At 39.0% G+C, this 12,441-nt stretch overlaps 2 protein-coding genes across 5 annotated transcripts in view; one reads left to right on the top strand and one right to left on the bottom strand.

Annotated features, from left to right (window-relative positions):
- The window catches only part of syt1a (synaptotagmin Ia), a 409,759-nt gene extending 397,677 nt beyond the window's left edge, over window positions 1-12,082 (top strand). For all 4 annotated transcript variants that reach the window (XM_022671494.2, XM_022671493.2, XM_049473918.1 and 1 more), the window contains 2 exons: window positions 7,086-7,219; window positions 8,969-12,082. In XM_022671494.2, the coding sequence (XP_022527215.1) occupies window positions 7,086-7,219; window positions 8,969-9,175 (341 nt within the window). In that variant the 3' untranslated portion in view covers window positions 9,176-12,082. The remainder of the gene's footprint in view (window positions 1-7,085; window positions 7,220-8,968) is intronic.
- Window positions 1-12,441, bottom strand: part of rps16 (ribosomal protein S16) — a 1,145,183-nt gene that overhangs the window by 871,757 nt on the left and 260,985 nt on the right. The gene's annotated exons all lie outside the window — the stretch shown is intronic.

Below are 12,441 nucleotides of genomic sequence, written 5' to 3'. Positions count from 1 at the left end.
TGGATGTGGATGGGTTTGAGTATGGATGATAGGATGGGTGTGGATATAGATGGATGTGGATGGGTTTGAGTATGAATGATGTGGATGGGTTTGAGTATGGATGGGTGTGGATGGGTTTGAGTATGGATGGGTGTGGATGGGTTTGAGTATGGATGGGTGTAGATATTGATGGATGTGGAAGGGTTTGAGTATGTATGGGTAAATTTGGGTTTGAATATGGATGGGTATTTTCGGGTTTGAGCATTGATGGTATGGTATAGATAGCCTCTGTTGGGTTTAAGGAAGGATGGGTATGGTGTAGATGGGTATTGTTGGTTTAAGTATGGATGGGAATGGATGAGTTGTGTATGGGTGGCTAAATTTGGGTTTGCGTATGGATAGGTATTTTTGGATGTGAGTATAAATGGATATTGTTGGGTTTAAGAATTAGTGGGCATGGGTATAGATGGACATTGCTTGTTTTAAGGAAGGATGGGTATTGTTGGGTTGGAGTGTTAATTTTATTGTTGGATGTGAGTAGAGATGGGTATGGATAAATGAATATGGATGGATAAATGGATGTGTGTGGATGTAGATGGGTATTGTTGGGTTTGAGTATGGATGAATATAGATGGGTTTAGGTACTTTAGGGAATATATTCCAGGGGAATTGTTCAATATGGATGGATGAACCCATAATTCAAAAAGTCATTTTCAAAGCTGGTTCTGGCTGCTCTTCTCTTTTTCTCCATTTTGTGTGCATTTTTAAAAGCCTTCATGAAAATGGCCTTGCTAATGGCGCGACGTGTAATTGTGGTTGTGGGTGTGTTATTGTCCCAAAGGGAGAGGCAGGCTTCAAAGCGTGCCCGAAGAGCTGTCACACGGCTTGAACAATAGGCCTGCATATATCATGCCAATAATTAGTGACTATCTTCATCATGAGTCAGAAGCGAATGAGAATAACTCGTTGGCAGCCTGTAATTTATTCCTTTCTTCACTCAAACCCTGTTTACCCTGACTAATCGCTCGCCGCCTCAACTCAGAGAAAAGACGCGGGCTCTTTCAATTACAATACATGCAATTAGGATTCAGTCTTGAGAACGCTGTTCTGCGGGGAGTCAGCAGAGAACCTGTTTCTGACACCCTGCTTTAGCCGCCAGGTCACTTTCAAACACAATCTGCTGTTTTCACTTTCTCTCAGCTTCAGAAAACCTAATTTAGCCAATTTCTGCAAACACTGCCAATCAGACAAGTGTCTAAAATAGGCCATTTTAATTTTAAAACTGGAAATAGGAGGCTAAAGTACAGTTCCTAACACGTAATGGAAGCTTAAACTCTAAGATAATTATAAACAATACATGTCCAAATATTTGTGAGCTCCCCTTCTTTTGAGGTGTATTCATTCCTAACACAGGTAGAAGGAGATTGATATAAAGTATTGAGCTGTGGAACTGTGTTCTCTGGAATAGTGGCGCTCCATTTAATACTTTTGGTATCTGTTAAATGCAATGTAATTTCCTCACAGCAATGCTCCAAAATATAGTTGTCTTTGTGCAGTAAAACAGTTACTCCAACAAAAGCAGCAAAAGCAACTCTTTTAAATACCCTTTATTTCAGAAGAAACAATTATAAAATAATTATATGAATTATAACAATACATTGGCTATGTGGTAGAATATATTAGTAAACAACACTACATAAGTATTTACCCATTAACCACCATTAATAAACAGCCATAATAACCTATATGACCGAACCTTTGTTTATTGCCTTGTATAAAATATGGACAAAAGTGTTGGGATAGCTGCTTATTCATTACTTCTTCTTAAATCACAGGTGTTAAAAAAGTTTTTCCTGCTTTTGTTGGAGTACTTGTCTCTACTGTCAAGAGAGGTATTTCTACAACATGCAGTACGCTTCCCAAACTCATCCTATTCAAAAAATTATGATGGAGCTCCATCATTCCAGAGAACACAGTTCCACTGTTCCACTGCTCAATCCCAGCCCACACCTGGCACAGCCAATAGCTGCATGTGTATTTAACTGCTCCAGAGAGTCCTATTCCATTGGCAGTACTTCTCTACTACAGGGACTAGACAAGCTGTGTGTGCATTTGCACATCTGTGTCAGGAGCAATGGGTGCAACTTAAAAAAGTATCTGATTGTAGCTTTTATTTGAAGTGGTGTCCATAAAAGTTTTTTTGTACATTTAATGAAGCTGCAGTGCTAAAGCTAAAGCAGTGCTGAGTTTATTTACTGTGTTATTAAAAGAGGAACGGGATCAGTGTGGGTTCTGGATGTTTCTTGTAGGCGTGTTCCACTGAGGGTCTGACCTAAAAATGAGCGTCTGAACCGTCGCCAGCAGACTTTTGAAGCGGCATGTTTACGACGAGGGTAGACTGTCAGAGATTTCATAAACAACCCAAATATCAGTCTGCCTGTTGCCAGGCAACCGCTTTCAAAATTCCTAAAAAATTTACTTCGGAATACTTTCTTTAGTGCTGTCTTTTATCTAAACTTTCAGAGCCTAAATAAACCAAATCCATATTTATGAGCAGTTCATCTTCTTATTCTATTTTCCATTATATTATCATATAATGCAGAATGACTAATATACTGTAAAAACTCAAACTAAATTAAAGTTTAATTTTATGACTATGTATTTTGGTGAACAAAAGATATACATATATCTGAATACCCCAAAAAAGTAATGGGTTAAGAGAATGAAATATAATAGGTGTCCTGCAACTGAATTATATATATATCTTGACTGAATTATATATTTTTAGCTGCTTATAAATTTTCTTGCACTTACTATGATATATATTTTTATTTATGAAAATACATAAAGGAGGTCTTCTCTAAACAAAAGAGACAGTTACCCTTAATTTTAGAAGAAACCATGAATATTTAGACATCCCATGTCTTTTATCCACATAGTTCATCTTATGTTATGTTTTGTTATGTTATGTTTTGTTATGTTATGTTATGTTTCTGGAACAGCATGTGTGTGTATAAATAAACACACACAGACAGCCAGTCTCTGTGTGTGTATAAGTAGATCAGTGTGAGGTGAAGGCTGTAAATATCAGAGATATATTTTATTACATTTTATATTATTTTTATCAGCTTAACCGCACAATACAGAGCAACCTGATTGACAGACTGGAGAGAGAGAGAGAGAGAGAGAGAGAGAGAGAGAGAGTGAGAGAGACAGAGAAAGAGTAAATAAGAAGACATGTATAAAATATTCAGCACACTAACAACATTTCCAACATTCTTTAATAACCCATGATTTTTTTTTTATTATTTTCCTCCCAATATGATCAGAATAATATTACAAACCTCTCTTCATCCCTCACAATTACACACATTGTTACATTTAAACCTGACATATGTAAATTACCTCTGTACTGATTGGCTGCACTGTATCGTGCTTAAAAAAGGAAGCAGTCCATGCTAAAACACTTCTTCATAACGTCAGGGTGAGTATAAATACATCCATGCTAGAAGTCACGGTACAGCAGTATGTAAGATGAAGTGGTACCTCAGAAAACGGCTTGTTGTGAGGTGTTATCTTGTGAGATTGATTGGTGAGAACGCTGGTCTCACTTACGCCTTCATCAATTTAAAGATATGCAATTTTTAAAAACAGGTTTTGTAGCCAGAACCTTCTCAGAACTCTGGCATGAGTGTTTCAGGCATGAGGCAGTGTATTTAAAACCTTATTGTGTAACAATTTTATTTAAGGAGGTTTTAGAGAGAACTGTTTGCCAGAGAGAACCCTACAGTGGAGAGAGCACTCTGAGGGGAGTGATGGAGAGATGAAGTGATAATATGGAGAGATGGGAATCAGGAGTGTGTTAATGCAGCTGTGGGACGCCAGAGCTGAGAGTGTGTGATGGAAATTCTCCAATTTTGACACAACTAAGACATTTCTGCTGTAGGCTGAACAGGTGGAGCTAATAGTCACAGTGCTAAATTTATTATCCAGTGCTGAGTTGTTCTAATTCTGATGTAGGCTGAATAGGTAGAGATTTATTGCACTAGGATTAAAGATGGCAAACTGATGTAGGCTGAATAGGTGGGATTTTATTTGGTAGGCTGGATGGGTGGGGATAAACTACCTGCTGTAGGCTGAATGGGTGGGGCTAAACTACCTGCTGTAGAGTGGATAGGTGGGGCTAAACTACCTGCTGTGGGCTGAATGGGTGGGGCTAAACAACCTGCTGTAGGCTGAATGGGTGGGGCTAAACTACCTGCTGTAGGCTGGATGGATGGGGTTAAACTGACTGCTGTAGGCTGAATGGGTGGGGCTAAACTACCTGCTGTAGGCTGGATAGGTGGAGCTAAACTACCTGCTGTAGGCTGCATGGGTGGGGCTAAATGAATTGCTGTAGACTGAGTGGGTGGGGCTAAACTACCTTCTGTAGACTGAATGGGTGGGGATAAAATACCTGCTGTAGGCTGGATGGGTGGGGCTAAACTACCTGCTGTAGGCTGGATGGGTGGGGATAAAATACCTGCTGTAGGCTGGATGGGTGGGGCTAAACTACCTGCTGTAGGCTGGATGGGTGGGGATAAAATACCTGCTGTAGGCTGGATGGGTGGGGATAAAATACCTGCTGTAGGCTGGATGGGTGGGGATAAAATACCTGCTGTAGGCTGGATGGGTGGGGATAAAATACCTGCTGTAGGCTGGATGGGTGGGGCTAAACTGACTGCTGTAGGCTGAATGGGTGGAGATAAACTGACTGCTGTAGGCTGGATGGGTGGGGTTATACTGACTGCTGTAGGCTGAACGGGTGGGGTTAAACTGACTGATGTAGGCAGAATGGGTGGCGCTAAACTGATTGCTGTAAGCTGGATGGATGGAGATAAACTGAATGCTGTAGGCTAAATGGGTGGGGCTAAACTACCTGCTGTGGGCTGAATGGGTGGGGCTAAACAACCTGCTGTAGGCTGAATGGGTGGGGCTAAACTACCTGCTGTAGGCTGGATGGATGGGGTTAAACTGACTGCTGTAGGCTGAATGGGTGGGGCTAAACTACCTGCTGTAGGCTGGATAGGTGGAGCTAAACTACCTGCTGTAGGCTGAATGGGTGGGGCTAAACTACCTGCTGTAGGCTGGATGGATGGGGTTAAACTGACTGCTGTGGGCTGAATGGGTGGGGCTAAACTACCTGCTGTAGGCTGGATAGGTGGAGCTAAACTACCTGCTGTAGGCTGCATGGGTGGGGCTAAACTAGCTGCTGTAGGCTGAATGGGTGGAGCTAAATGAATTGCTGTAGACTGAGTGGGTGGGGCTAAACTACCTTCTGTAGACTGAATGGGTGGGGATAAAATACCTGCTGTAGGCTGGATGGGTGGGGCTAAACTACCTGCTGTAGGCTGGATGGGTGGGGATAAAATACCTGCTGTAGGCTGGATGGGTGGGGATAAAATACCTGCTGTAGGCTGGATGGGTGGGGATAAAATACCTGCTGTAGGCTGGATGGGTGGGGCTAAACTGACTGCTGTAGGCTGGATGGGTGGGGCTAAACTGACTGCTGTAGGCTGAATGGGTGGAGATAAACTGACTGCTGTAGGCTGGATGGGTGGGGTTATACTGACTGCTGTAGGCTGAACGGGTGGGGTTAAACTGACTGATGTAGGCAGAATGGGTGGGTCTAAACTACCTGCTGTAGGCTGAATGGGTGGCGCTAAACTGATTGCTGTAAGCTGGATGGATGGAGATAAACTGAATGCTGTAGGCTAAATGGGTGGGGCTAAACTACCTGCTGTAGGATGGATGGGTGGAGTCAGACTGAATGCTGTAGGCTGGATGGGTGGAGCTAAACTGAATTCTGTAGGTGGAATGGGTGGGATTAATGGTGTCTGTACTAAATGGAAGGTCACTGTAGGTCAGTGTGTTATGATGGGATGGGTATGTTATTATGGGATGCTGCTGTATTAGGCTGTGCTGTGCCGGAGGCTGGTCAGTATCAGCCTCCCATTTAGTATCCCATTTAGGTCAGTATCAGACTCCTCCCATTTATTTTCCGGGCTGATGTTTAGAGTTGTGCTCTATAACCCGGCAAGTCCTGGAGTTAATGGGCTTTTTTTGCCCCTCAGCTCTTTCTGCTCATATGAAGCGTTTTGTCTTCGTTTCGTCTGCAAATGTGTTTTTGCAGGAAATGCAGATTCGCGTAATGTTCACATCTGTGCACATCTGTACATGCTGGCATTCTCCAGCTGCTGCAGCACAACATGTACAGATTGATCCTCTGATTGGATTGGTTGTTTTTCATTTGTGCTGGTAATGAGGTTAGACTCCAAACTGCACTGTGTGCACTATTTACACATTAATTATATATGTAAATTTATGTCTATATATACATATATAAACACAGTTCAAATGTTTTTGTTTTTATTTATCATATAACAGCTACCCTGCTCTACCCTGCCCTCACCCATAAACACACTTCCTTTACCCTATACTCCTACTCACTGGCCACTTTATTAGAAACACCTACTCTACCTTATGCTTACACCCACTGGTGCTTTGTATCTATTTTTGATGCGGGTCTCAGACAACATTGTAACAGTTTCTATGTAGAACCATAGAAAAGGTCACTAAACTGCTGTATATTAAATTGTAGCAGCAGAAGGCATTTTACAGAAACAAGTTCCCAATGCTCCTAAAGAGCTGTATCTGAATCAAGTACACATTTAACTTATAAGCTGTTTGCCTGGTTTTGTACACAGGAAAACACTGTATAATTTCACATAAAGCTATTTTTCATATTTGCTATTAAATACAAACTACAAATATTTATGGTTAATGTGAGTTGAATATATTACTATTCAGCTACGTAATTAGTGTTAAATATTGAAATAATGTTACATTTGGTGCTTTGGTACTTGACTAGGGACTTTTAATTTAAGTTTAAGACTTGGATCTTGGAGGACCTGAGTTTAAGACTTCAGACCTGACTCCAGAAATACAAAGTTGTTCTTAAACTCATCCTTGTTCTTAGCTCTTGTGTGCTATGCTGTTGTGGTTAGCAGTGAACATAGCGAATGTTTGGTATCTTCTGCTCTAACGTTCTTTGTTTCTGTCCGTAGATCCGTATGCGAAGATTCACCTGATGCAGAACGGAAAGCGCCTGAAGAAGAAAAAGACGACAATCAAAAAGAACACCCTCAACCCGTACTACAATGAGTCCTTCAGCTTTGAAGTTCCATTTGAACAAATCCAGGTAAACTTAGCACTCCAGCACCTGTTTACTTCCAGCTGCTCGCTTAAACTAATCCCCGAACTCGCTAAACCTGATCTCGGCCTGCAGGAGGCCTCCTTAAAAATGTGGCAGAGGGGGTAATTTTAGAGAGAGTGGATGTGCTGTAAAAGAGTAAATAGCTGCAGATTTATTCCGGGTTTAACGGTTCAGGAGGTTCTCTCTGCGGGTTCCGCCGCTCCACCGCTAATCAGAATCTCCAGCCGCAGCTCATTAAACCGAGCAGAGCCGCTTTAAGAAGCCCAGATAAACGTCTGCCCTGCTCAACTTCTCCTTTTAGGTTTTTTGGGTATTTTATCATTTTTTTTGGCCAGAATTCTGTTCTAGCAGTTCAAAGTACTGTGATGTAATAAAAACTAAATTTCCTGAAAGCATCTCAAAGCATAAAAAAACCGACCCCAACACTCCTTCTATACCAGTAATTTAACACTGAGGTGCTAAATAGAAAATAGTAGTATTAAAAGAAGAGAATTTAAACAGTGTATGTTATTATTCTTTGTTTGATTTTTTTCTGGTCACAATTATGAGTGTTTTAATTATTATTATATCAACTGATTATAAAAAATGTATGCACATTTGTTTTAATTTTGCACATTTTGGAGGATGTATACATTGAAAAATATTCAGTGAAAACCATCTCAGCACAAAGCCAACCTAAATGTAGAGCAAGCTTTACTCTAAACACTCTCTCCCTATCACTATACTGTAACTCTTAGGTACTACTGAGAAACTGTGACAAACTTAGTCACATGTGGCATTAACAGACTATTTATTCTGGTTGCAGGCTTTATTTAATTACACTCAATTCTGAAAAACAGTACATTAAATTACATTCATATTTCTTCTGGACAAAGCATCTCAGCATAAATCTGATCTAAATGGTAGAGCAAGCTTTACTGTGAACACAAGAAACTGCACTTTAGATATTAATATTAATATTAAACAGTTTACTTAATTATTTATTGTGTACAAAACATATTTCATACAAAACTAGCAGATGCTAACTTTAAATATTAAATAAAACATTAAAACAACTGATTATAATTGATTCTGATATTCCAAAATCAATACACAGATTTTCTACTTTCAGAAGAAACTCATCATTTGACTTTGGTAAAACATACATTGTTCTGATAGTTGCAAAACAACAGCAATTGTGTGTAAAATACAATAATATTGCTAATTGTTTATTATAAATATTTGTTTCACAGTTATTTTTGTTAAAATTGCTATTTTTGTTAAAGTTGTATTTTAATATGATTTATCAGAGAAACCTTTTTATAGTGCAATATTTAACATCCTTTATTTAAGTAGAAACAATGAATAGCATGGAGCAGGTGCTTAACTTACTACTAACTAATACTAAGTTTTGTAGAGTTTTAATGAATGTTCTCTTATTATTGCAAGTACTGTGCAGTACAGTATTATTATGCAATAATTACATTATTTAGTAAGTAATGTATTAAGCAAAAACAATAATACCTATTATTAGTATTGTTGTAATTGATTATAGCTGATTATTTCCACATTCAAAACGTTGCAATATATTTTTGTCAGAAAGGAAAGTGAAATTATTACTGTTATTATTTTATTATTATTATTTTATTATTACATTACTACGTATTATTAGCATTATTGTAAATGATTATAGCTGATATATAATTAAGAATTGTATCTAATCACCTGTCTCTGTTTTTTTTTTTCCCTTTACAGAAAGTTCAAATTGTTATAACTGTTCTGGACTATGACAAGATCGGCAAGAACGATGCCATCGGGAAAGTGTTCGTGGGTCTGAACAGCTCGGGAACGGAGCTCCGCCATTGGTCAGATATGCTGGCCAACCCGCGGAGACCCATCGCCCAGTGGCACGTCCTGAAGCCGGAGGAGGAAGTGGACGCCCAATTGGCCGCTAAGAAATAGAGAATTCCTGGCCCGAATCCCCGCCCACATAGTGCTCCTAACCCAGTGTGTACATACCTCAGTGATGATCCGGAAGCTCCTCCCCCGCAAAAACGCCTTCTTTTATATATGATAGTTATTGGTATTTTGATTGCCCACCCCCCACCCCCTTCAATATACACACACACATGTATACATACATATACACACTTACACACACACACCTATACGAGTTGTGTTTCTATGTGCGTTTCTATATGTCCCTCGACCCCGCCTCCGTTCATTCTGACCATCATCTACACGCGACCTTTAACCCCTGACCAAAACGCCCCCTTCTTTTAAGCAATATGATCTTGTGTAGATAGCGCATGAATGGAAAACGTGTACCACAAGGTGTATATATCAGTATGCAGACAAAATGATTTCTAGTTTTTGTGTTTGTATGTTGTTACCCGTTTCCTAATCTGTGTATATGTTGATGTTTTTAATAAGATGTTCTATTTTAAATTATGTAAAAATGCAGATATAGGAGAGCCAATAATATATATATAAATATATATATATAAAAACAGGATTTAAGAATTCTACCTATTGCATTCCAGTGAAATATATATATATATATATATATGACTATAAATATATATACACACATTCACACACACACACACGCACACAGACACATATACTTGTGTGTGTGTGCGTGTGTGCATAAATATATAAAGAATTCCAACCTGCAAGATGCGAGATGTTGAGGGGTACTCACATTTCAAAGGACAATTTTAGGCTTCATGTTTACTTGAATAAAAATTAAATAGATAAAAAATAGAAAAATAAATGTTGAAAAAAGGAACACAAAGAAATCTCATACAAAAATGAAATGTCTTGGAATATGTTGCTATGTATATGCATATATCTATAAATATTTATTTATTGCATTATAATTTGTAGGATCCAAAGAATAAACTAAATAAATAAAAAAATATATTGCAACATGTAGTGTATTGTGCATATTCTACATATACTTAGTATATGATGCAATATATTTTGTCTTGCCATGTATTGCAGTTTATTGTATGTATTCACCATATGTGGTGAACTGTAACATGTACTGAATTATTACTGTATATTTCACTATATGTTCATATATTCCACAATATAAGTTACATTGTGTGGAAATACTGCAGTTATCGTGTTGCAACATAAATGTGTTCAAAATTCTTTAGTTTAAAAAGTAATAATACGCTATATTGTGCAATTCTACACTAATATTAGAGTAAATATATAGCAACATATTTTTAATACATTTGATTTTGGTGTGGGCTTACAGAGGCCATTAACTGCTATGGTTCCATGGGATAAATATGCAGCTGGAAATTATACAAGCACATGATTTCTTAAAGACTTTTTGTACTAATTTGTGGAGTTGCGGACCTATGCTTGGACCACGACATTCAGAGGAGTTTTTACTTGATGCAAACCAATCAGCCTTTCTTTTTTTTCTGCTCTTCTGACCCCGGCGGACCCTCTCGCCGTTTGTTAGCCCTTAGCCAACTGGCCTTTGTTTTCCCTTCTCTTTAATCCTTTCTTAAATATTTGATTTGATTGTTATTTTTGAACCGACTTTTGAACTTCGATCTATTACCCTGTGTTCACACTGACAGGTGACAATTTTGTCTTTTTACGGGTGCTGTCCAGGCCACTTGCGTTGTCACCGGGAGTGTGTATCAGCATGTCTGGTTAGCATGCTGGCTGATACACTAAACTAATTAGATTTTTGATCTGTCAGCATGTTGCTAAATTGCGGCTACAAATCGCAGACTCCCATAGGAAATGACTGGTCGACTGCCGTTTTGTCCCCACATCACTTGTCGCTATGTCGTGGCTACAAATTATGTATAAACTTAATCTTGACCACAAATTGCATATTCCAATAGAAAACAATTCGACGATTGCCGCTCTGTCTCCTGTCAGTGTGAATGTGACATTATAGCCCCTCTGGAACCTGATTGCGTATAAAGGAGACAAGCTGTAGCCATTGTATCCTAAAGCTTGAGTAACAGCTTGACCTTTTGCTGACTGCTTTCGTTCCACAGCCTTGTAGTTGGACGTATTTAATTCCAAATCCGAAGCGACTTTAGCTTTAAGACCAGTCTATTGTTTTATGTTTCTTAGATTATATTATTAAGTCAGTATCGGAGTATTTTTGGTAACTGCATGGTTTTTTAAATAACCTTTGCTAAAGGCTTTGGGTGTTGGGGGATTTTACTCACACTAGGGGGCGCTGAGTCCGTTTCAGAAAACCCCCTTTGCCTTCAAGTCTGAACGGGAAAAATAAGAAAATAAATAAATCAGAAGTTATGCGATCGTGCGCGGTTACAGTATAACTTTAATGCTGGTTTATTGATGAGCCAGGCGGGTCAGTATGTGATGCTGCACCTGAAGGAGGAGGGACAAGCTTTTAAACACTGCCATTTATTTCAGGGAGGTAAAGAAATGTATAACTATACTCTCCTCATGCACACTTCACTTAGACAGTGGCTGTAGCTTTGGTTCATCCAGAACTCAAATGTCCTTAGGCCACGATGGTGCCCTAAAATAGCAGTCTTTGCTTTCTGTTGCCTTCTTGCAGTGTAGGGGTGTCACGATTCTCTAAATCCTCGATTCGATTTCATTTTCGATTTGAGGGTCACGATTCGATTCGATTCTCGATTTTCTTGTTTTTTTTTCTTGTTATTATTTTATGCCTCATAAAATTTAAATAATATATTTATTATTATTATTATTATTATAAATATTATAAATATTATTATTATTATTATTATTATTATTTATTAAGATATATATGGTAATGCCATCTAGTGACTTTTTTTGGTAGCAACAGTGTGCACTATTAAAACAAGCAGTTTATCAGAGCTGTGTGTGGATGGCTGGTGAAACTGCTCATTACATGAAGCTGCAGTTCTTCATCCAACCACTAGCAGCAGCAGCACCCCGCTCTCTTCACTCAGTCACTACTTCAGTACAGCCCAGCCACGGGCTACAGAGCTCAGCCAGTCAGTTTTTACTGTTTCTGTAAACAAATAAAGGTTTTAACCCCACTAACCGGATAATACAGCTCACTACAGTTCATCTTTCAGCCCAAGCAGCTAACAGCAGTAGGTTAGAACAGCCGACACGGAGTCACTGCTCGGATTACATTATAAACAGGTCAGTTAGCGCGCTGCTAACCTCAGGATGTTTATAACTATGGAGTTTAGTGGACACACCACGGCCGCCAGGTAAGTCTT

This window comes from Astyanax mexicanus, chromosome 2 (genome assembly GCF_023375975.1).
Source record: "Astyanax mexicanus isolate ESR-SI-001 chromosome 2, AstMex3_surface, whole genome shotgun sequence".
Classification (NCBI taxonomy): Eukaryota; Metazoa; Chordata; class Actinopteri; order Characiformes; family Acestrorhamphidae; genus Astyanax; species Astyanax mexicanus.
Note: the sequence above shows the minus strand (reverse complement) of the source record. Positions and strands in the feature narration are given on the sequence as shown.